Below are 25,618 nucleotides of genomic sequence, written 5' to 3'. Positions count from 1 at the left end.
TTCCCAAATTATTAGTAGTGGCAAAAGACTATGTCATTCAATCAGCTAAGATTTTTTTTTACATAGTCCTTAATAAAACTATAACCCTATTATAGACGGATAGAAAAAAATAAGCTTTTGTAAAAAAACTAATTAAAACAGTTACCAGAATATGGTAATAGAATCAATTACCAATTATTAGTTTAGCATTAGATGTATCTACTATTACATTAAAATGTTCTAATTTAAAATAGAAGAAACTTGACATAAATATTATCTTGTCTAACCACTCAACAAGGAGGTCAAATTGAATGTATTATTGTTACATGTATAACAAAAGCATGTAATTAAATATTTATCACTGCGTATCTTAAAATACTCTTATGCTTTGGTTTTTTCTTCACCTTCCAGGTTTCCTTCAAGTTATGTAAATTTTATTATTATATTTTTTTTTTTTTGTGAAATTTGTCAAATAATTATAAATATAAATATCCTCAATTTTATATGAAATGTATAAATATCGCGAAAAAGAAAGCTGACAACAATGCTTTATGAACTTCCGTAAATTTAAACAGAATTAAATATAAAATATAACCTTTACCCAATTGTAAAATTTCAAATTATAATAGCTTTTATAATTTCTTTATTTATTTATGGTTTTAACTAAATAGAAATAATAATAATAATAAATTTTTGATTGATTTCTTGAAATAGGGTACAGATCAGTAAAAATTTATACGATTTATAAATCAAGTGGGTAGGCATTTCTATAGTAGTTATATTGTAGAAAAGAAAAAGTTGTTTTCAAATTCATAGGTCTGTAGTTAACTATAATATTTAATTAGAAAGGATAATTGTGTACGAGTGTACTTATAATTTTTAGGAATTAATTAAATTTTTGTTTTGATTTTTTTATTACCAACATCAGATAGAAATTAGTGGTATTTCAGCGTTACTGCCCTTCCTAACCTATTGGAATAAATATAACACATTTATATGATTATAAGCTAAGAATTATAATCAGCTTATTAGCTTTGTTAATACATCACAAGAGTAAAAAATGTTCCAAAGAAGAAATACTTCTCTAATTCTGGTCATTATAGTAGTCATTGAGTACTATAGTACTCCTTCCCTCAATATAGTACATTGAGGGGGAGATTGTGATAAAATGGACTTGTTCTTTATGATGGCTATCTGAAAGTTTTAGCTTTGAAAATTCTAAAATTTATATTTAATTTCCTAGCTTTGTAGTTCTAGAGTTATGCGGCAGGAAGGAAAGTATGGTAATCAGCCAAAAAATGGGGCTTTTTGCATTTTTTGACATTTCATCGCCCAGGAACCTCAAAAAAGAAAAAAAGTTGGGGGTGGGAGGAGGGTAATGTTGGTACGTATGCACATATGTTGGCATATTTGAAGCTTAATAATTCTTGATTGGATAAACAGATTTTGATGGTGTCACCAGTTTTTTGCTAACAGTTTGTGGTTAATATTTCTAGGGGGTGAAATAGTTTACTTGGGAGTCAAGTTTCTCAAAATATTGCAAACATAACCTCACTCTAATTATATTAAGCTCAGTATGTGCGTGTATGCTTATCAAGCCATTTTAAGAAAAATTTTACCACTAAATTCTTTTGCTTACCCAAAAATGAAAAAGCTATCCTTTTTATTTGTTGCATAATTTTTAAAAGATTTCTTTTATGTCTTCCTAAGCGTAGTAGTAGTAGTAGTGTAATAGACCCAAAAAAATAGTTTAGGGGCAAAGTTTTAAAACATCGATTAAAAAAATATACTTTTTTTGAATTTTTAAATATTTTCATGTATAATTATTATTTTTTCATTATATAAGAATAAATAACCATTACCAGGAAAGTATTAACATTTTTTTTCAACTTTTCTTTATCATTAATAGGTTGTTTTGTGGAATTTAGATGAAATGTTAAGCATTTTGTTGTGAACAAAGTGTCATATATATATATATATAGAGAGAGAGAGAGAGAGAGAAAGAGAGAGAGAGAGAGAGTTTAAATGAACACAATTGAAAATTTGATAAAAAAATGAATAAACTGAACTTCACAAATTTTACCTTTCACTTATTCTCCTTCCCCTTTTCCCTTTCCAACTTCTCCCTTTCACCCTTTCCAACTTCTCCCTTTCACCCTTCTCCGAGTTTACTTTTTACCCTTTCCCTTTTCCCCTTTTCTCTTTCCACCTTTTGCCCTCGCGTAAATCGGTCCATTAATTTTTTGGTCTCTAGCGGACACACATACGAACATGCCTTATATATATATATATATATATATATATAGAATAAAAAGGTCTGTTTATATATTTGATTGTTTCGTAAATATCTCGACACCGGCCCCACCTAGCGGGTATAGTTTTTGCAAAAATATTTCTTTTCACGTATCTAATGTTCATATTCTGAATATGAACCAAATCGGTCCATAAATATAATTTTTGTAAATATCTCAACCCCAGCGCCATCTAGCGGGTTCATTTTTTTGCAGAGATAATTCTTTCTATGTAAGTAACATGTATTCTGAATATGAGGCAAATCGGACCATAAATAAAATTTTTCGAAATATCTCGACGCCAGCGCCACCTAGCTGGTCCAAACAAATTCAGAAACTTTTCCTGGCATGCGTCCAATCATTCCCCCAAGTTTTATCGCTGTTGGATGAACGGTTTAGGAAGGCATACGAGACATACATACAGACAAACATTCATTTATATATATGTAGATTATTAATTAATTAATACAATTAATTAATAAATTATTAATTAATTAATTTTTATACAATTAGTAAAGGAAATGAAAACTGATATAAAATTGTCAGACTAATTAATTTTTATAACTTACGTCAACAATTTTAGCTATATTTCAAGTATTTATCTAGCAATTTGAACAAATAAGGTGTCGCCTTGTTAATAATAAAAGGCATAAGATTTTATTTGATAAAATATAATTTATAAAAACTATTATTTACAAAATTAATGATTAAAAAAATTACATTTTGAAATGAAAAATTATCAATCTTATTTAATTTCTAGAAAATGTTATCGGGTACATGTTCATCAAATTTCATTAAAATATTACAAACCGTTCTTACGGTATATATTTTTACTGAGAAAAAAACAAATTGGCAGACGAAGAGAAAATGAAGCGATTCAGAGATGACGTTTTGTTCCCAATAAAAGGTTTAACAATTTATCTAAATTCGATAAACTAACATTTACGAATGTATTAATGATTAAAAAAAAAAAATGATTACAAAAGTGTTATGGTTTCCTGGCAATTGTCATTACACTTATATAGTGGAAAAATAATAATTATAAATGAAATAAGTTAATAAATCAGAAAAATCGATATTTTTAATCGATAATTCAAAATCCGATATTTTTAATCGATAATTGAAAAATTGATATTTTAAACTTTGACCCAAAAGTATTTTTTTGAGCCACTTGCACTACTGCTATGCCTAGGAAGGCATAAAAAAAGTTCGGTTAAAAATATGCAACAAATATAATAACATTTTATTTTTGGGGAAGGGGGATAATTTAGATGCAACATTTTTCTTAAAATGATAAGATAAATATGGTATGTGTCCATAGGACATTTTTTGTTTATTTTGATGTCATGAATCAGTCCCTAAAGTTTGGGGAACACCTTCCAGGAAGTGTAATGTTGGTACGTACGTTGGCATATTTGAAGTTTAATAACTTTTGATTGGATAAACAGATTTTGATGGTGTCGCAAATTCTTTGGGATTAATATTTCTAGAGGGTGAGATGGATAGTCTCTTTGGGGTCAATTTTCTCAAAATATTGCAAACATAACCTCACTTTATTTATATTAAGTTGTATGTGCGTGTATACTTGGCAGGCCATTGAAGAAAAATTTTGCCACAAATAAATATTTTTGTTACAAATTTTGTATACGCACTTCTCTTGAGTACGTACAAATTGGCTTCTTGATCTAATTGTAAATAGTAAAATGAACAATCATTCGGTTTCTGGGTTTTATGTTTATTAAGAAAATGAAGTTGTTTTTTTACTCTACCTCCCCCCCCATCCGTTTCCCGTTAAAATATATGCAAGGTATTTATACTGAACATTTATTATTAAAAACAAAAATAATAATAATAATAAACAATTTTGAAATGAAAAAAAATTTGAATTAATTTCAGGAAAATAAATCAACTAGCATCCCGATACGGCTTCGCTCGCGCTGTATGGTTCTTGCGTTTTCCGTCGCGGTCAGGGGATATGTAGCCAATCATGGCTTGCTTTTATTTCCTGTCTAATCAGGGGGCTTTGGCCCTTGGATCTCGCTATGTTCATTAAACTTATGCTTGTGAGAAAAAAAAATGATGATAAATTAAAGCGCTTTAATTTATAAAAAACTATCAGCGTACGGTAATATCTTCAGAGCAACAGTTTGGTCAGTACAGGACCCGAAATTTTGAGTGATCTAAGAATATGGGTTTCAAAACAGTCGGCCTTAATTTTAAAAATATTAGTTGGTTCCCGTATTTTATACGGATAAAAATGTATTTTGCTCATTTAATTGTGTTACCCGACAAACACCTCTTGACCGTACTAAGTTTCCATTAAAAAAAAAAAAAAAAAAAATTACTTTTATTTTATATTTTTTGTCAAGTAATAGGAGGCAGATGCAGCCAGTTGTGTTGTAAAAACAATAACAATGGTTGTGTTGGTTGAGCAGTCGTTGCAACCCCTTAAAAAATATCAATTAAAAGAAAACCCGAAAATTATTTTTAGATATCTATCTGAAAAGTATTTGCAAGTCTAGTGAATATTTCAATTAGTATATTCGGAAATGGTGAAAATTTTCAATCATTGTTTAAAACCTTTTTTAGCTTTCAAGGTTGAATTTCGAAAAATCTAGAAATTGATTTTTTACGTATTAACATGAAAATTACACACATCAAATATCTAGTTGATATTTTCATTTTTTTACCGAGAGATTAAAAAAAAAACCCACTACCATCTTCTGATCGTTATTGAAAAAACAACTAAACCGCCTTCATATTCCTTCCACCGACTAAACTAGAAAAGAGAACGAACAAGGAACGTTCCATACACACGCGGAGTAAAAAAAAACTACCTTCCACCAGCACGCCAGGGTCGGGACTACGGGAGCGACAGTACTCTCTCTCTCTCTCTCTCTCGCAGCCTCGCGTGTAGCTTCCTATGTGCGCAACAGCCAAACACCACACCGCTGGAACTGTGAAGCGCACAGTTCCAAACAAAAGTTTTTGTATCTTTTTCATAAACTGGGGGATGGGCTACTGACATTAAGCTTATCAAGTGGAAATATGGAGTGCTGCAATTCCACAGTGTCTATACGCGAGCTGCCACTGATCTACAGTAGTTTTTTTCTGGGCGTTAATGAATCAGTCAGTCCGTCAGGACAAGTTACTTTATAGGAATGTTATAAAAATTTCCAGCAACAAATAAAAAAATAAAAATAAATCCAGCTACAAATAAATTATAAAAACCCAGTAATAGTTTATGGGTTAAATAAAAAAAATAATTGTGAACACATGTATAAAAAACCTGGTTTAATACTCGTACGGTTAGTTTAATAGACATATGAACGTACTGGTTATTATTATTTTTTACGTAACTGGTTAACTGAGTTAACGTGCAATAAATCCTTTAACATATTTCACTTCTTTTGTGAACACTTCTTGTTTTGTATAACTAGTTTTATTTGATTACGTATAAAGATAACCTTGCCCAAAGATAATTTAAAAAAAAGTAATAAAGCTATACATAATATTAATTTGTTGAATAACATGATATTAGGTATAGGTATATGTATTGATACATACATTCATATAATGTACAATGAAAAATTTAATTACTTCTACATAAACCAGGAAATAATATTTTTTTTAAAATAAATTTATATAAATAATTTTTTTTTCTTTACTCCAGGCAAATACAATTCGTATTGACTAATTTTTAGTAAATTGGTTTGGAAATAAAATAATTAAAAATAAATAGAAAAATTTTACTTGTATCGAAAAAATTGTAGTATTTACATGATAAATTGTGTAAAGTTTGTGTAAAATAATGTAGTGAGGTTGTTTAAGACGTAGTTTTGGAATAGAGACGTATGTTTTATAAACTTTTCGATGAAAAGTATAGTATTACTTTCGGTCGCATGGTGATATTGGGATGAAAATGAATTATCTTTACGTTTTGAAGTATGAGGAGTAAGGAAATACCATTAACTTAAATTGTAGTTTCCTTATATATTTATTTCTAGATCTATATATAAAATTTTTTGGCTCGAAAATCTATCTCCAAAAATACTAAATCAATTTTATTGAAATTTAGATATTCCGTTGTACGATTAGTTTATCTAAAGTTGTGAATATGATAATTTGATGAAGATTAAATGAGTCCTTTTTGAGTTACATTCAATTTAAGGTCGAAACATTTTTAGCGGGACAAATTAGAAGCGTGTTTCGTTACGATGTTGCAGTTTATTGTTAGAATTATTATTCGGCGTATTCAGGTAGTACTAACTTTGAAGGTCATAATATAGTATATATTTATAAATATGCAATATCATGACCCTCATAATAGCAACTCCGTCGCGGCTTCGTCTGCGCTATATGGTTATTTGCGTTTCTCGTAGTAGTCAATTTTTTAATTTTATTTTATGATTTTTTTCCTTGTACGAAGTAAAGGAAGTATTGTGATCGTGAAAAATTGAGGTTTTCAGATTTCAACGGAAATATCCATTTTGACTAGTTTCGGCGTGATGTCTGTACGTACGTATGAATCTCGCATATCTAAAAAACGATTAGCCGTAGGATATTGAAATTTTGGATTTAGGACTGTTATAACATAGGTGTACCCAATCACGTTAAACATTCACTAACAGCCACTGTTAGCCATTGCCTCAATGGCTGTGTTGGTTGAGCCGCCACGCCCTACACCGTCGAACCCCTTAAAAAAAATCGAAATTAAAAATGAACCCAAAAATTATTTTTCATATTTATCTAAAGAATATTTGCAAGCTCAAATCTAGTAAATATCTCGTTTAGTGTAGTCAGAAATGCGGAAAATTTTCAATCTGTATTCAACATTTTTTTACTTTTCTTTACACATTTCAAGTTCAAATTTCAGAAAATTTCTAAAACTGATTAGAAATTAATTTAATTTTAATTAATTAAATAAATTTTATTAATTTGATTATTATTTTTTTATTTTCAGACATTCAAATGAATATTACACATACCAAATATCAAATTGATATCTTCGTTTGTTACCGAGAAATTAAAATATTAAACTTCATTGTTAATCCATTTTAACCCTTTAAACTCGGAATTTTAAAAATCCTTTCTTAGTATGCACTTACATCGTAAGAAGAATGTATATACAAATTTTCATCAATTATCTTCTTAGTTTTTCCTGGGCGTTGATCACTCACAAAATGTTCATTATAAATATATATAAATAGAGAGAGACTAGCGCTTCTTCGTCGCGGCTTCGTCCGCGATGTCAGTGTGGCATCAACGGATTTTTTTTCGATAGGAAAATCATTTAATTATAAATAAAAATTATTTAATCAAGAATATTGTTTTTAGATTTTCATTAAATCCTGATAAAACAGAAAGTAAAAATTTGTTTTAAAAATATAGAAGGAATATATGATAAACAACGGAATTGTTACCCAATGATTAAATAAAAAAACAAAAAAAGGAAGATAAGAAAATTGCCCAATAAAGGCAAAGAAAAAATGTATTACAATCCCCAATCTAGCATCCCCGTCGCGGCTTCTCCCGCGTTATATGATTTCTTGCTCTTTTGTCGCAGTCAGTGGATATTTTGCCGGTCATGGCTCGCTTCGTTCGCCCTTCCCGCTACACAGAGGGCTCTCCCCTTGGATTCCGCTGTGTTCATTAAACTTGTGAGAATAATAATGATAAATTAAAATTAAAGCCTGTTCAATTTATAAAAAAATATTTATGTACTGTAATTTCTTCAGAGCAAGATTTTGGTCAGTACAGGACCCCGACACTTTGAGTGATCTAAGAATGTGGGTTTCAAAACAGTCAACCTACATCTTAAAAATATTAATTATAATTGGTTATAATTAATATTTAATTATAACGAATTAATACCCGTAATTCGTACGGGTAAAAATATATTTCGCCCAGTTCTTAGAGTTACCCGACAAACACCATCACAACCCCTTAGTGGGAAGACGTTACCGGTCGCCACACCCCCTTCGTTCCAAGTCCTGAGGGGCTTTACCGGGGAAGTCTTTAGATCCTGATTACATCTCACAGTTATCAGCCAGGTCTCGGTAGGGATGCCGCCGATGTAAATGCCTCGGCAGACATTTGCATCAGTAAAATATACATCAAATTTCGCCTTCATGTAGGCCTCAAACGGACATCTTCACATCCAACCTAACATGATTCCCTCAAACTAACTAACCGAAACCGCGGAAGCGCGTATCCCGCGCCTAATACAGATTTAGCAACACCGTTCGTGACTGTAAATGCCTCAGAAAACGAACGAGTTTGAAGTTAAATCAGTGCTACACTCATACCAATCAAAATGATGCCTTACACAACAGAAATTCAGACCTACACCCAAATAAGTAGACCAATTGAGGTCATCTAACAAGGGGAACGCAACCTCATTCCGGTCCGCGCAGGAGCGGGGGACAAACCCCGCACCCACACCCAATTCCATCATGGTGTCTCGCGTGGCATTACCAAGTCACGATCAGGACCGCCACCGGCGAAGGGAAGCCACGTCCCCGGTTGCACGAGCTACCATACCCCGAAAAACACCACCAGGAGGTGACTGTTCTTCGTTACTCATTTAAAAAAAAATTAATTACTTTTATTTTATATTTTTTAGTATGTCAGTCGCGTCGCACATATAGTAGTAACACTGACTTTGTTGGTTGAGCAGTCGTCGCAGTCCGTAAAAAATCCAAATTAAAAAAAAAAAAACCGAAAATTCGAACATAGTCGGAAATGGGGGAAATTTGCAATCATTGTTCAAATTTTTTTTACCTTTTTTCACCCCCTTTCAAGATTGAATTACGAAAAATCTAAAAATTGGTTTTTAAATATTTACATGAAAATTACACAAACCAAAAATTAAGTTGATATCTTCATTTGTTACCGAGAAATTAAAAAAATAGCCGGATCTCAAAAAAAAAAAAAATATCAAAATTCATTTTATCTCTTTAACTCGGAATTTTAAAACTCCTTTTTTTTCTGTGCACTTACACCGTAAGAAGAAAGTGTATACAAATTTTCATCAATTTATGTTCAGTAGTTTTTGCTGAGCGTTGATGACAGTTGCTTTGTAAGTACAGATATATTATATACTGCACCCTCGATAGGAAATAAGCACGAGATCAGTTGATTTAGAAACCATTCTACCAAATAATATATCTGTAATTAATAAAATTTAATTAGTTAATATTTATTAACATATTCTATAATCGGAATTTTCTTTTTTATTCTCTTTGTCATTTAAGTAAACAATTGTTTATTTATGTGTAAATGCATTTATTGTTTTCATTTTATGCTAATTAATTATTAAAAAATCTTGTTTTTTGACGTCATATAATGAACTTGAATACTTTATTTACAACTGTAAGTTCAAAAACCACAATTTTAAAAATGAAACAATTCCTTTTCTTTCTATTTAACATAAAACTGTTTTAGCATGGAAGAATTTAGTACAATGCTTTTAACTTAACATTTTAATTGTAAAAAAAAAAAAACAACAAAAAAAACTGGTTCTTGTGCGACTAGATTATTTTGTTTTCTTGTTAACACTGCCCAGTTTTTTTAGATTAAATATGTTTAAAAAATGGAAGAGATAGCATGGAGGCCAACAGATTTAATTAATTCCATTAAAAACTCAAAATTCTTCTCCAAAATAAAATAAAACAAAAATTTTAATAAAAAAGATATTAATATATTTTATTCCGCTCCTAAGAATATATTATAGTATTACGTAAGCGCTATTTTCTTTTTTGTGATTTCAATTCTCCTCCGTTTTCTTTTGAAACAGTCATAATAAAAAGTCTTCATAATAAAAAATAATAAATAAGTTATAATAAGTAATAGTAAATCATAAGTCAGTCTTCATAATAAAAAAAAATTGTTTTTTTTTGTTTTCAGTCATTTGACTGGTTTGATGCAGCTATCCAAGATTCCCTATCTAGTGCTAGTCGTCGTGCAAGAAAAAAATCTAAAATTTTACAAAAAACCTGTAAGAAATAGTTACTCGTCAAAGTAGCACTACAATAAAAAAAACAAGTTTCTATTTACTCACCACTGTTACAAGCGCGTATGAAAACTATACCACTACATGATCAACGTAATAATGTTTTTCGACCTTAAATTGAATGTAATTGAAGAGCTACTCAACCAATCTTCATTAAATTTTCACACGCACTTCTTGAGATACTTTACTACAGCACATCTAAATTTCAATGAAATTGATTTAGCAGTTTTGGAGATTTTCGAGCCACAAAATTTTATACATAGGTCTGTTTATATATATATATACTAACAACCCCCATCGCGGTTTCAACCGCGCTATTTGGTTACTTGCGTTTCTCGTCGCCGTCAATGTTTTTTTGATTTTATGATTTTTTAGTTAATTAACCGGAAGTAGGTGCAGCCAATTACCCACCGGGTTGGTGTAATGGTGAACTCGTCATTGCATATCAGCTGAATTCAAAGTCGAGGGATCTAAGGTACAAATCCTAGTAATCCTAGTTAACAACTAAATCGTGAATACCGGTGTTCTTTGGTGGTCGGGTTTTCAATTAACCACACGTCTCAGAAATGGTCGACCTGAGACTGTACAAGAATTTCATTTACATTTACACATATCATTCTCTAAAGTAATACCTTACGGTGGTACCGGAGGCTAAACAGAAAAAGAAAGGTGGCAGCCAATCGCATCCCACGTACAGTAAGTAACAGAGGCTTTCTTTTTTCTTGTTTAGCCTCCGGTAACTACCGTTTAGATAATTCTTCAGAGGATGAATGAGGATGATATGTATGAGTGTAAATGAAGTCTAGTCTTGTACATTCTCAGTTGGATCATTCCTGAGATGTGTGGTTAATTGAATCCCAACCATCAAAGAACACCGGTATCCACGATCTAGTATTCAAATCCGTGTAAAAATAACTGGCTTTACTAGGACTTGAACGCTGTAACTCTCGACTTCCAAATCAGCTGATTTGCAAAGACGCGTTAACCACTAGACCAACCCGGTGGGTAAGTAACAGAGGCTGTGTTGGTTAAACCGCCGCGTCGTTGACCGTCGCACCCTTTAAAAAATCGAAAGTCGAAAAAACCAACAATGGTTTTTCTTTAAATTTTTTTTACCTTTTTTCATCCCTTTCGAGATGGAATTTCGAAAAATTTTAAAATTTGATTTTAGATATTTACATGAAAATTACACACATCAAAAATTTAGTTTATATCTTCATTTTTTTACCGAGAAATTAAAAAAAAAATAGCCGGTTTTCAAAAAAATTTCAAAATTCATTTTAACCCTTTAAACTTGGAATTTCAAAAAATCCTTTCTTAAAGTGCATTTACACCGTAAGAACATAATAAATAAACATTATCATCAATTTATTTTCAACAGTTTTTGCCGGGCGTTGGTGAATCAGTCACTCAGTACAAGTTGCTTTATATATACAGATTTTATATATATAAGGAAACCCAATTTTAAGTAAATATATAATTTCGTATCCCTCATACCTTAAAACGAAAAGAAAATTCATTTTCATCCCGTAATCCCACCGTGCAACCGAATGTACTTCCGTAATTTACTTTAATAAGTCGTTAAAAATAATACGGTTTAGAAATTATTAAAAAAAAAGGTTTTCACATTATAAATAAACAAAGAAGTATGAAATTCATATAACTGGAAATTTAAATAAATTTATTAATTATTTAAACTTAATTATATAATCCTTTATTTTTCATTTTTATTAGATGAGAAATATTTTAATTAATTAATGAAGATTATTTAATTATTACCAATGTCAAGATTTTATTATTGTATTATATTTTTTTTTAAATATTTACATAGAGTATTATTATTATTCGTAATGTGTACTTGCAATCTGTTCAACTAGTGAGCAAAAAGGAACCATCCACGGCCCAATGAGATGAAGATGGCATGCATGACACGTAAATGAAGTGTAATCTTGTACAGGCTCGGGACGAACATTCCTTTAGATCAGAGGTTCCCAAACTTATTTTTCTCATAGACCACTTTCAAAATTTTGCTGGTTCCGATGGACCCCCTGCAGCTACATTTCTACCATATTTCCAATCGACGGAAAATGTGAAGATTAGATCTAACTATGAAAATTTGCGTTACGGCTGAGTTCCACGAACTAACAGCTTCCAAAAAAAAAGTGAGAATCGATCGGTTAATTTTTGATTGACTGTGCTGTGAGTGGATGTTTAAAAAGTAAAGTTGACCGATCAAAAAAAATACTTCCATCCAACTTTACATTTTTGACATCTACTCACAGCACAAGAAAGCAATCGATTCTCATTTATTTTATTTAGAACACTTCCCATTTAGAGTGGTAAAAAGCAAAGGAAAAATAGTATATTTTTTTGTTGCATTTATTCAAATATGTAATCATTACGCTATTAATTATTATTGTTATCATATTGCAATGTAATATAATAAAATTGTCGTAATATAATTAAAATTAAACATTAATAACGTAATGTAACTTCTACAATGACAATCACAAAATAGTTACAATTTTAATGAGAGGGATGTACTTGATGGATTGACAGCAAATTATCAATATTTGGCTTAAGTTTTGTTAGGAATAAGATTGATACGCAAAGTCAAGCCAACATTTTAATTCTTCACTATCGAAACCAGATGAATTTTCGTGAACTCCCGCTTACGAATTGTGAACTCCCATTTTTTTCCCTGAATCCATTTTGATTAGTTTCGGCGTGACGTCTGTACGTACGTATTTCGCATAACTCTAAAACTATTAGCTGTAGGATATTGAAATTTTGAATTTACAACTGTTGTAACATCTAGTTGTGGACCTCCCTTTTTGATTGCAATCGACTAAACCAAAAATTTTTAAAAATAACACAAAATCCAAGAAAATTGATTTTGGACTTTTTCTTAACTGCAGTAATAAGCCCTCATTGAGAACTTTTCAACGATATATCATAAATGGTACTTAGTTTCATTGGTTCCAGAGCTACATCTAAATAAAATTTTAATTAATGAATTATTTGCATCTTAGAAGGGAAAGGCACATCGGTTCAAATCTGATTTCATCTTCTTTTTTTAATTTAAATAATTTGATTTATTAATAATTATTAACCTCTGATTGTAAAAATAAATTACGATAAGTAATGATTCAATAATAATTTTTTAACTTTAATTTATTTTAATTTTATTTGCTTTGTTTGTGCAACAGAACAGTTACAAAACCTTTGTATGCCGCACAATATCACATAAAGTCACAAAAGAACAGCCACACGTCAACAACCCACATATAAATTAAAAATACAATATTCAAAACACAATAATAATAATAATAACAAGTATACAGTCAAATACAAAAAATAATAATTAATTAATAAAAATAATAAAATAATTAATTAGAACGTTAAAAACGGTAGCTATGGAGTGTTTAAGGATTATTGCTTATAACTTGTTTTAACTTGTTAAACAAGTTATAAGCAATAATCCTTAAAAAAACAACAATAATTTTAAAATCATGAAAGTGAGCATTACATCAAGAACAATAATCCATAGCCACGTAACCCTCTCAAATTTTTAATGAAGGTTGCCTCATCATCCCAAAAGCTTAGCTTATCCTGGAACTCCACTGCAACACTGGTACACCGCTCAATCGGAGACACGGTGGAACCAACCGGCGTCACAAATTGTCTAAAAGACCTCACCGACCTGGCCTGGTTCCGCAAGACAACATGGTAACGCGTCGGAAGTTTATTGTGCAGAGCTTTATAAAAGAAAACCAAGTCAAAGTACGTTCTTCTATCAGATAACCTGGAAAGGTCTAATTGCCTCAACATATCCTCTCTACTAGCGCCAACAAAACAATCTCCAAACTTAAAACGCATCCAGTTCAAGAACCTATTCTGAATACCCTCAACCAGATCAGAGGTAAAAACTCATGTACTATTCCACATCACGGTCGAGTATTCCAAGCGACTCCTCACCAAAGATTTGTACAGCAGGTTACAAGTGGAAATATTGTTAAACTGTCCACAAATCCAAAGGACAAGACCAAGGTCCCGGCGCGCTTTATTGACAGTCCGAACAACATATTCGTGAAAATACAACTTCGTGTCAAATAAAATCCCGAGGTCCTCAAATAATAATAATAAAAAAAAAAAAATATGAAAAAATATCCGAGGTTATTAATGAAATAAAATTTTATGTACTTTTCATTTAAAAAAAATGTGTATATGTAATTTAATAGGCGTAAAGGAAGTCGTGTGATTCCCACATCATATTTTTTTAATGACTTTTTGGTATAGTACTCCAAAAATACTTTGAGACCAATAATGGAGATGGGGAGGGAGCAAATCAAAGTTTAAAATATTGATTTTTTAAAATTGTTCAAAACCTTTTTCGGCTTATTTAAACATATTATGATAACTTTACAATAAAACTTCATCATATTGACACAGTACCTTTTTTTATCTGTGGAATAACATATCACATCTACCTATTCTTGATATATATATATATATATATATATATGTGTGTATATAAAATGTGTTATTATTGTTATGTACTGATCATATTAAAAGATTTATTTATTTGTGGTAAAATTAGAAAAAAAAAGTTATAGAATTTCATTTTTTTTGGGGGAAGGAATTGGATGACCCGTTAAAAAAAGTTTTTAAACTATTACTGTTCTAATAATCTATTATTTAAACGAAAATAATGACAGACAAAACAAAATTTATGCCGATAGAATGTGATCGATTCATTTGTTATAACATTCCAGTTGTTTCCCGGATTGATAGTGACTTATCCGGAGGAAAGAGAAACTGGACGGTTCTAGATTCAAATCCCAGTCAACTTTGGCATTTTTTTACATGTTAAAAAATTCAATTTTCTTCTTAAAAAAATTAAAAATCTTTGTTTAAATCATAAATAATTTGTTTGCCGAGTAAGTTAATATCTGTTTCCCTTGTTTGCGTAATGAGAACATCTGTAATTTGTTACAATTAAGAATTTCCAGGTAGAATGTTTTAACATTATATAGCAATAGGTCGATGAAGATCGGGAGATAGATTCGAGTAGCTGATAAGAGTTGTAATACAATGTTATAATTATTAGTTAACTATTAACTTTCTGAACGGGAAAACAAGAATATCTTATCCATCCCGATAGGTTGACAAAACCAAAATGTTCCCATACCCCAATTTTCCTCTTCATTTAACTATTTCAAATATTTAATAATAAAATTAACCCCCTGAAAATTTTACGGTTATCTATATGACTAGAGATTAAACTTTTTCTAAGACGCGCGTACGCACAGAAATTTCTACCATTATTTCTGAATTCAGGAATCTTAAACGTTGATAATTATTAAAATACAGTCTTGTGAAAATTAATGTGAACAAGAGGTAAGTTTCAGTTAGTTATGTTGTATCACTGATTCCAGATGTAGTACTGCTGTTTTCCTCCATTTCAAGTATCGCTTGAAAATATCTTGTTTGTTTTGAGAGGTTATGTGTATCGTTTACCTATTTACTTTGGTTTTTTATAGTGTAAGTTTTCTTCTTATAATTTCATTAATAAATTTAGAAAAGTAGCAATACGGATTTAAATCCTAAGAAATGAAGCAAGATAATATCACTGAATGAACATATTTGTATGACTCAAAGACAGATAGCAGCAGAGTTTAAGGTTAGTCTAGGTGTAATTAATCAACCACCGGGTTGTTCTAGTGGTGAACGCGTCTTCCCATATCAGCTGGAAGTCGAGAGTTCCAGCGTTCAAGTCCTAGTAAAGCCAGTTATTTTTAAATGGATTTGAATACTAGATCGTGGATACCGGTGTTCTTTGGTGGTTGGGTTTCAATTAACTACACATCTCAGGAATGGTCGAACTGAGAATGTACAAGACTACACTTCATTTACACTCATACATATCATCCTCATTCATCCTCTGAAGTATTATCTGAACGGTAGTTACCGGAGGCTAAACAGGAAAAAGGAAGGTGTAATTAATCAGATAATTAGACAAAATCTTGAGATGGGTACAATTTCATCCCAACGGAAAGGTCGCTGTGGAAGAAAACGTAAAATCACCTTAAAAGATAATGTTATTTTAAGTAGAATTAGTAAAACTAATCCTGAAAAATAGTTTTGAGTTACAAAAAGATTAGAATCAGCCGGTGTGAAAATTCACGATTCTACTGTACGCAGAAGACTTCTGAAAAGCAGTCGCAAGGCATAAAGGCCTATACGAGAACAACTCCTTATGGACAAGGCTTCGTTGGTTCAAAAAATACAAAAACTGGAGAGCTGAGATTTAGAGAATAGTCGTTTTCTTTAACGAGAGTCAATTTCTTGTTCAGGGTGTAAGCGTGTCACATGTGCGAAGAAACGATGATGGGCGGGTCTCGCCAAAACACATCAAACAAGTTGTAAAACAACCTTTAAAGAAGATAATTTGGGAATGTTTCAACTACTTTGGACCTAAAACTTTAATAACCGTCCCTGAAATGATGAACGGCAAAAAGTACTACGTCCCATTATTGGAAAATAGGACTCTACCAGAACTTCAAAAACTTACAGATTTACTTGGAGTCGAAAATACTGTTTTTCAACAAGATTTGGCCTCCTGCCACTCATCAAAGAAAGTTAAGCTTTTCGTGTCTGAAAAACGGATTCAATGTTTGGACTGGCTTATTAATTCACCAGACCTGAATCCGATTGAAAATTTATGGGCAATTATGAAGAAAAGACAGAAAAATGGACTGCACTACCAAAGAGAAGATACGATAAAGGTATGGTTTCACGATCAAGAAATTAAAGAGGTATTTAAAAAACTTATAGATTGAATGCTTAAATGAGCTGAAATGGTTGTTAAAGAGCGAGAAGGATATATTAAATACTAAAAAATACTGTAATAAACACTGTACATTCTTTATATATAATAAATTTGATTATTTTTAAAATATACTCTTGTTTTCATTAATTTGCACAAGGTTGTACAAAGGGAAAAGATATTTCTTTAATAAATGGATAAATTTTTCAAACCATTGTAAAGACATTTTTTATTTAAGTTTCACTGAGGATTCATTTCTTTACAAAAAAAAAAAAATGTTATTGATTCAGAATTTTATTTTGAATCTTTTTGGTACTTTCGTAAAATTATTTAAAAATAAAAATAAATATCGATCTCAGTTACGGGGTAGTAGCGTTTCGGACTTTATCAGGAGGTTCCAGGTTCGAATCCCGGTCAGGCGTAGCACTTATCAAACGCCACAAAAAAATTTATTTTGTACACCCTTTTGTAGGCTTCTGCGGTGAATTAATTCACCGCAAAAAAAAATCCAATCCATTTATTTAAAGTCATTTAATAAAACCTACTCTAGATTTAATTAACACTAACTGTTCATTATCTATTTAATTGGGTATTTAATCTAGATTTTATTAAAAACATGTATAAATAAACTTATTGCAAAATGTGCTTTGTAGTTAATTAAATTTAAAAATAATCTAAATAGTACATTTTTTAATGTAGGCGTGATATCTGTGTATGCGTGCGCGCCCGCACGCACATATTAACCTCTATATCATTGATTCTTAAAATTTTTTGTTCACCATTCATATTGAGAATCAAAAATTTTCTAGCATCCCCAAAATTTCTAAACTTACCATCTGTTAACAATAATAATTGCAATTGCTGTTTTTAAACGTGGCATGTCCTACTTTTGAGATGAAACTTACATTTTAGTTTGAAATATCCGGTAAACATAATTTTTGTCTTTTTTTGTTAATCAATCATCGCCTTTCTAGACCGCCTGAACTCCCCCAATTTTCTGCCGGCCTTCTACCGCCCCCCTGAAGGTCTCCAGTATCCACAAGGGAGCGTTATCGCCTACTTTGAGAACGAATGCTCTATATTGTTTATTATCTCAGGAAGGAGTAATATAAGATGAGTTTTAATATAAAGGGCGTTGATGTCATTAAACTTTAAAAAAATACATCTTGTGGTTTAGGAGATACAGAAATAAAAATGGTATACGTATATCTCAATAATAAAGTAGTGTACAAGAGATGAATATTAAAAATAAAAAAACACGACTGCCAGAAAAATCGTTGCTCTTTAATACAGGATAATTAAAGAGCGTGCTAACAATTTGGTATATAGTATAATTTTGTTTTCTATTTTTTAAATTTATTTAAACATATACATATATATATATATATATATATATATATATTTATTTATTTATAGCCTATGACACTTCCGTTAACGTAAGGATTTCAACACGGGGTTATAATCTAAATCGATTCAGCCGGTGAGTTGGTACGGTGGAACGAACAAACAAACAAACAAACAAACAATCAAACAAACAGACAAACAACCAAACAAACAAACAAACAAACAAACAAACAAACAGACAAACAAACAAACAAACAAACAAACAGACAGACAGACAGACAGACAGACAGACAGACAAACAAACAAACAAACAAACACACACACACATATGTAAATATATACATACATACACCCTTTCTTTTTCCTGTTTAGCCTCCGGTAATTACCTTTCAGATAATACTTCAGAGGATGAATGAGGATGATGTGTATGAGTGTAACTTTTACAGTTTCAGTTCGACCATTCCTAAGTGTATGGTTAATTGAAACCCAACCACCAAAGAACACCGGTGTCCTCAATATAGTATTCAAATCCGTGCAAAAATAACTGACTTTAGTAAGAGTTAAACGCTAGTAGACTCGACTTCCAAACTAGCTGATTTTTTTAAATATTTTTTTTTTAACCTCCGAATCCACAGTTAAGCATTACTTCAGAGGATGAGATGAATGATTTGTAGCGTTTGTGAAAATGCCATGCCTGACCGGGATTCGAACCCGGGACCTCTGGGTGAAAGGCCGAGACGCTACCAGTCGCGCCACAGAGGCCGGCAAACCAGCTGATTTGGGAAGACATACATACACCCTAATTATATTACACTCCCTTTTGGGCATCGTGTAAAAAACCGCCACTTCTAAAAATTTCACATATAAGAATTACAATGAATGTAGTAGTTTTTTTAATAAATTTTATCATTTTTCTTAAATTCAACGTATACCTTTTAATATAAATTTATTAAAATTATATTTATGTTAATTTTTCAGTTTTTACTATTATAATTAATAAGAATTATTAGCGTAATATTAAGTAATATTAATTTTTAAAAAAAATTACCCAGAAAATTAATACAAGCCATTTGAATAAAATGAGTAAATAATAAAAAATTAAATTTTAAAATTCCCACGACGAAAAAATCTTAAAAACCTGAGATACCCCTGAGATAATTAAATAATTGTAGTTTTACCTTATAATCGTCTGTGACCAATTGTTTTTAAGACAATAAAATTTAAGATTCTGATTAACTGTAGTGTGTGATTATGTTGATAAATAAAGCTTATCTATGCAGTCTACGGGTTACGCACGGTGGTCAATCAAAATCTTAAATTTTATTATTTTAAAACCATATTCACAATGTCACAGAGAATTATAAGGTAAAAATACAGTTATTTAATTATTTTACTTTTTTAACGTTTTTATTGGTCGTTGGTTTTTTTTACATTTTATATTTTATTTATTATTAAAGATTAGTAGGCCTGTCCCCAACAGTCAGTGGGACGTTTATAGGTTGATGATGATAATAATGATGAAAATTTAGTGTATTTGACCAGCGTAAATTATTTAATAATCCACACAATAATGTAACCTTGCTGGAGTTAGAAAGACTTAGAAACATTCAAAAACCGTTTTGAAGAAACATATCTATTACAGTGCCCCCTCGCGGCTTATAACCGTAAAACTAATCTAAGAACCTGCACTGAAGTAATACCTATGTAATCCAAAAAATCGTATTTGAAATCGGTTCAGTAGTTTTTTTTTGAGGAAAATAGTAACAGATTTACACACAAAGATTGTGTATCACAATCTCTTACTTCAAACACATATACAGTCTCCGATCCGTCGTTGGTAATAAAAAAAAAGAAAAGAAAAAAGTTAAATAATTGGTTCTGGGTTTGAATCCTTTTCATACGCTATGAAATTTATTATCAAACATCAGTAACTATTACTGGATAGTTAATTAAATTAACAGCTAATTAAATTTAACTGTTTATTATATACTTAATTGGGTGGTATTTATGTTACCGGATTTAATTAGTTATTAAATACATTTGTAAATAAATTTATTATAAAATTCTACTCTAATAATTAAATTTAAAAAATCGAATAATACATTTTTTAACTTAAACATGATGGGTATTCATGAATATTAGGGGCATGATGTTATATTATTAAATAAATAAATAATCGAAATATCTTCGGTTGGTTTTTTAAACCAAAAAAATTGTATAATTTTTTTCTGCTAGTTTCGTATAAGTTACCGTTTTTTAAAAAAAATGTATTTCTTAAAATTTATTTGTAAATTTATATACATTTGATAATTTTAAAATGATTTAATTTTACTTTTCTGGCTTTCATAGCTGTGTTGCAAGAAGGAAATATGGTAATCAGTAAAAGATTTCTAGATGTTTCATGACCTAGGGAACCCAAAGAAGAAAAAAGGAGGGGGTAATGTTCTAACGTACGTACTTGTGTTTGAAACTTAATAACTTTTGACTGGATATACCGATTTTGATGAAATTTAACACAGAGTTTTGTACACATGAAAAAAATTGTTGATAAAAGGTTTGGGCTCGATATCTTCAGGGGATTGGAGTAGATAGTTTCTTTTGGGTCAATTACCTCAAAATTTTACAAAATAACTCCACTTTATTTTCAGCTCAGTACATGTGTACATGATTATCTTAACATTTAAAAATAAAACTTCCCTGAAATTCTCCTCCTTGTCGTCCTCCGTAGCGCGAATGGTAGCATCTTGGTATTTCATCTGGGGGTCCCGGATTCGAATCCCCCGGTCAGGCATGGCATTTTCACACATGTTACAAATTATTCATTTCATCCTCTGAAGCAATACCTAACGGTAGACCCGGAGGTTAAACAAAAAAAAACTAAAAAATTTCTCCCGCTTACCCAAAAATCGAAAAAGCTATTTTTTTTATTTATTGCATATTTTTAACCAATTTTTTTGTCTCCCTGAACGTAGTAGTAAACTAGGTAGGTCAAAAAAAAATACTTTGGGGCAATATAGAATTGAAGAACGATCAATTTTTAAAAATTTCGATGCGTTTTTGAATTATTAAAATTTTTTTAGTTCATCCACTATGTAAGAATAAATAATAAATGTCAGGAAAGTATAACAACCTTGCCAGGTTTTTTTGAATTGCAAAAAAGCTTAAACAATAGAAGCTTTTTAAAAAGATAAACATCTTTTTATATTCTTAAAAACATAGATACTTACTGTTATTTAAACGATAAGTTGAATCATTTGATTTCGTTATATAGAAACCGATATAAATATTATAAAATTATAAAGAAACAAAAAATACTATCCTAATATCAAAAAAGTTAAAAAAAAAAAAATTATAAAACTTGACATTTATAAGAGATTTACAACAAATTTATTCCAGTGCAGATAATTATTAAAGTATATTAGTAAAATAATAACATTAAAACTAAAACCACTTACTTTGCATAGCCCATAACGTGAAATTATTTATACCGTTTCTATAAAGTTGACCGTGTAATGTACATTTTGGATTAGAACTAGGCTGCGGTGCGAATGCCCAAAGGGCATCAGAAATTTCATCAGCTATCCATCCTTTTAATAATCTTGAATTATTAAGAATAGCCGGTGTATTTTTAATCGATAATGGAGGTAAAGTCGATAATCTTCTTCTCGGTACAATTTGAATATTCGGTGATTTATCTGTTGTCGGTGAATCATCTAAAAATTCCTCGTCTTCATTATAATCGATATCGGTATTAGAAACTGTATCGTTATCATCAGTTTTATTATTACTTAAAGTTTCACTAAATAAATTAAATAGCGTATCATTTTGATCAATAATTTTACTATCGTTTGAAAAAACATCGATTCCTCCTGGAATTAATGTAGTGGTCATCAAATCATCGGCTCCATGAACAATGGTGATAAATATCACTAATAAGCATGGTGAATAATTCATGTTTATTTGCCGAATTAAAAATGAGACGACCCGATTACTTCGAGGAATGAACCGCGAATGAACTGACGATCAGCTACGTATAATAGTGTTATATTGTAATGATATTTGAAAAAAAAATTCTTATAACATTAAAACGATAACGTGTTGTACAACACGCACGTTGTGTGTACGCGCGCTCACGAGTAAACGTATATAAAAAATTACCTCCACCATTGCCAATGTCGTGTTAAACTAATACGTAACAAATACGTAATAACTTGTTAGTAACATTTTAAGTTCTTCTAGTCTTCATTATATGTTGATATACAACACTAAATCGACCTGCACAACCAGACTTCCGTCTGTAGGGTTTAAGGATAGAAATAAAAACCAGTTTACATAAGTCGTCACTTAACTACCATAAAACTGATCGGCCTTGGTTTCTTTGCTATAATACAACTAGAATCTTTCAATGTGTAACTGGTTCCTTCTACATATTATTTTTCCTAACATTAGGTAAGGTCTCTCTCTCTCTCTCTCTTTTTGACCAAAATTAAATATTTAAATACTGCTATCCTTATTAATTATATATACAGTGTTCTAAAAATGATGGGATGGTTATTCATTTTCGGATCCTATTTGCAAAAATGAACAAAAAATATCCTATGAAAAAATGTACATTTTTCCTTTCGTTTTCATTGTGTCCACCCATTTTATGTTTATTAATGTAAAATTAATAACTCAATCGGATTGAGGAATCGCAATAATATTTATTACACGCAATAATATTTATTACAAAATGGCGGTTATCAATTTTTCGTTATATTTTGATAATCAGTTTTATCGTATATTTAAAAATGTGAAGCACTTTATTATGAAAAAATTGACACCTTATTTTTTAAAATTGGTTGACAAATAACCAAATTATGATAGAAAATGTAGATCTTCTGGTGGAAAAATGATGGATCATTGAGAAAATGGTGGATCTCCTTGCAAAGGAGAGATTTGAAAGGTGCCAGGGCACGGAGAGGTCTGTGGGTAGGGTCTCCCTAATGGGCCATTGGAAGAAGAGATGGTGTAGTGCTCTAACGGGCCGGTAGACTTTCAGGTTGATATCTTGTATTGAGAAATGGATTTCTAGGAAGTATGGCGAGATAGATTTTTGGAAAAGAGGGAGACGGGCGTCGCTGGGATGTCTGTCTTGTGGTTTTGAAAACGATGCAAAGCATACCTTCCTACCGTTCCCAAGATGGGCTCCGAATAGACCGTTTGGGGGGACACATTTCCCCGGAGGAAATTATGAGCATTATGCTTAGCTCTAACGACGGTTGGAGTCCTTGTTCTCGCTGGTTCCAGGAAATACTGTCCAAGAAAATGGAAGAAAAGGAACCGAGGTAGGGTGGTGTTTAATTCGAGAGTAGTAGTGGAGGGCCAGCCCTCGGGGATGGGTAGCGGGGGTTTTAAAGGATCGTCACTGCTGGGTGCTCCTGAAAGACGCTTGAAGCTGCTGCTTGAGGACGACACAGGTAGAACCCGAGACACTCGTGGGGATGATGTGTGCCTGCTTAGGCGATCCCATTCCCATGCTGTGTGAGGGGGAGGGTTTTTAGTGGGTCCGTGCTTAGTGGGACCGTCCATTTATTTGAATTACTGTAATGTGTTTCAGCTATTTATGCCATTTGCTGTAAAGCAGATGGAAGTATTATTATTCTAATTGAGATAAATAATGCGATATATTTGTGTTTTTGTTTCGCTTTTAGCACGCGTTACAAGAATTTTCATTTTTAGATTTATTTTTACGATGTTGGGTTTTAGTTTTTAATTAATTTTTAAATTTATTTAATTACAACCAATATATCGTGTGCGGGCAATGATAAGCGTTTTTCGCTTTGGAAAAAATACAGTCAGTTTCTAAATGAAAAAAAAAAACGCCTTGTTGCTAGATAGGGCGTACGGGAGCCCATGACTTGACACTACACTTTTGGCTTCCAAGATTCGCAGGCATTACACCTTGTGAATTTTTTTGTAGGGATATATGAAACAAAGTTTTTATGTTCCACCGATCAGGATTACAAGTCCAGTGACTTCTATAACAGTAGACTGTCTGCAAGTGTACTTGCTTCGGCAGTACATATACTAAAATTGGAACGATACAGACTGTCTGAAAGCGGAAAAATTCAGCTACGTCTTGATGTTTACCGTTCAGCAGATGGAGTGCATATATAACATATATAATTGGGTAAGTGAAATTTTAAACACTTTTTAATAATAAATTATTTATCTTGTAATTATAATTCATTTTTGTTATTAATGTATCTATTTGAAATCGGGTAATTCTTTTTTAAAAGCTTCTATTTAACTCGCTTTAGGAATAATGAAATCTTGCATCTGCTATATCTTTTAATCTATCGTATGAAATTCAATGAAATTTGGTACACGCATGTAACTTCAATGATAATACAGCACTACGGTGTCGGAATTTGATATGACCCAACCCCACGCCCCGCGGGCTACCCCTACGCTAAATTCATGCATTTAGTTGAAAATGTTCATTTCTCATGAACTATTAAAATGATTGAAATTTGGTACACGTATGTAACTTCGATGTCTAAAAATAAATATTTTTACTTTTTTTTAGTCTTAAATAAATACAAAAAAAAAAATACAAAAATATATTTGATTATATATAAAAAATTATTTTTTAAAAAAGCTTTTATTTAACTAATATTAATATTAACATAATAAAAAAAGGAAACAGATTAGAAAACCCCCATAAAAAGTAAAAAATAAGAATTAAATCAAATTGAGAATTTAAAAAAAAACATTTAATATATTAACAAATATAAAAATGCACTGAAAAGTAAAAAATAAATTATATAAATATCTAATAAATAACCAATAAATAAATATAATAATTATTACATTTTAAAATTAAAAGTAATGAAAATATTTAGTTAAATAAAAGCGTGGCGCAATTTTTATAATAATTATTTCGAATAAGTATTTATAGACATTTGCTGTATTTTAAAATATATTTTTTGTTTAATGATGTTGTTTAGTAGTATATGTATATACTTTATTTATCTGTAACAAAATAACTCAAGTTTTAATTCTTTGATGGTTCAAATTTGCACCCAGATGACCTTTAAGGGTTAATAAGATTAAAAATAAAAATTAAATTTAGAAATCTTACACAAAGTTATTGCATTTTGTCGGTAATCTGAAGAA

The 25,618-nt window shown here is 30.8% G+C and overlaps 1 protein-coding gene across 1 annotated transcript in view; it reads right to left on the bottom strand.

Annotated features, from left to right (window-relative positions):
* Positions 1-22,449, bottom strand: part of LOC142332522 (nose resistant to fluoxetine protein 6-like) — a 53,693-nt gene extending 31,244 nt beyond the window's left edge. The window contains exon 1 of the mRNA XM_075378970.1: positions 21,913-22,449. Within this exon, the coding sequence (XP_075235085.1) occupies positions 21,913-22,411 (499 nt within the window). The 5' untranslated portion in view covers positions 22,412-22,449. The remainder of the gene's footprint in view (positions 1-21,912) is intronic.
* Between the last annotated feature and the right edge of the window lie 3,169 nt (positions 22,450-25,618).

This window comes from Lycorma delicatula, chromosome 11 (assembly GCF_047948215.1).
Source record: "Lycorma delicatula isolate Av1 chromosome 11, ASM4794821v1, whole genome shotgun sequence".
Lineage (NCBI taxonomy): Eukaryota > Metazoa > Arthropoda > Insecta > Hemiptera > Fulgoridae > Lycorma > Lycorma delicatula.
Note: the sequence above shows the minus strand (reverse complement) of the source record. Positions and strands in the feature narration are given on the sequence as shown.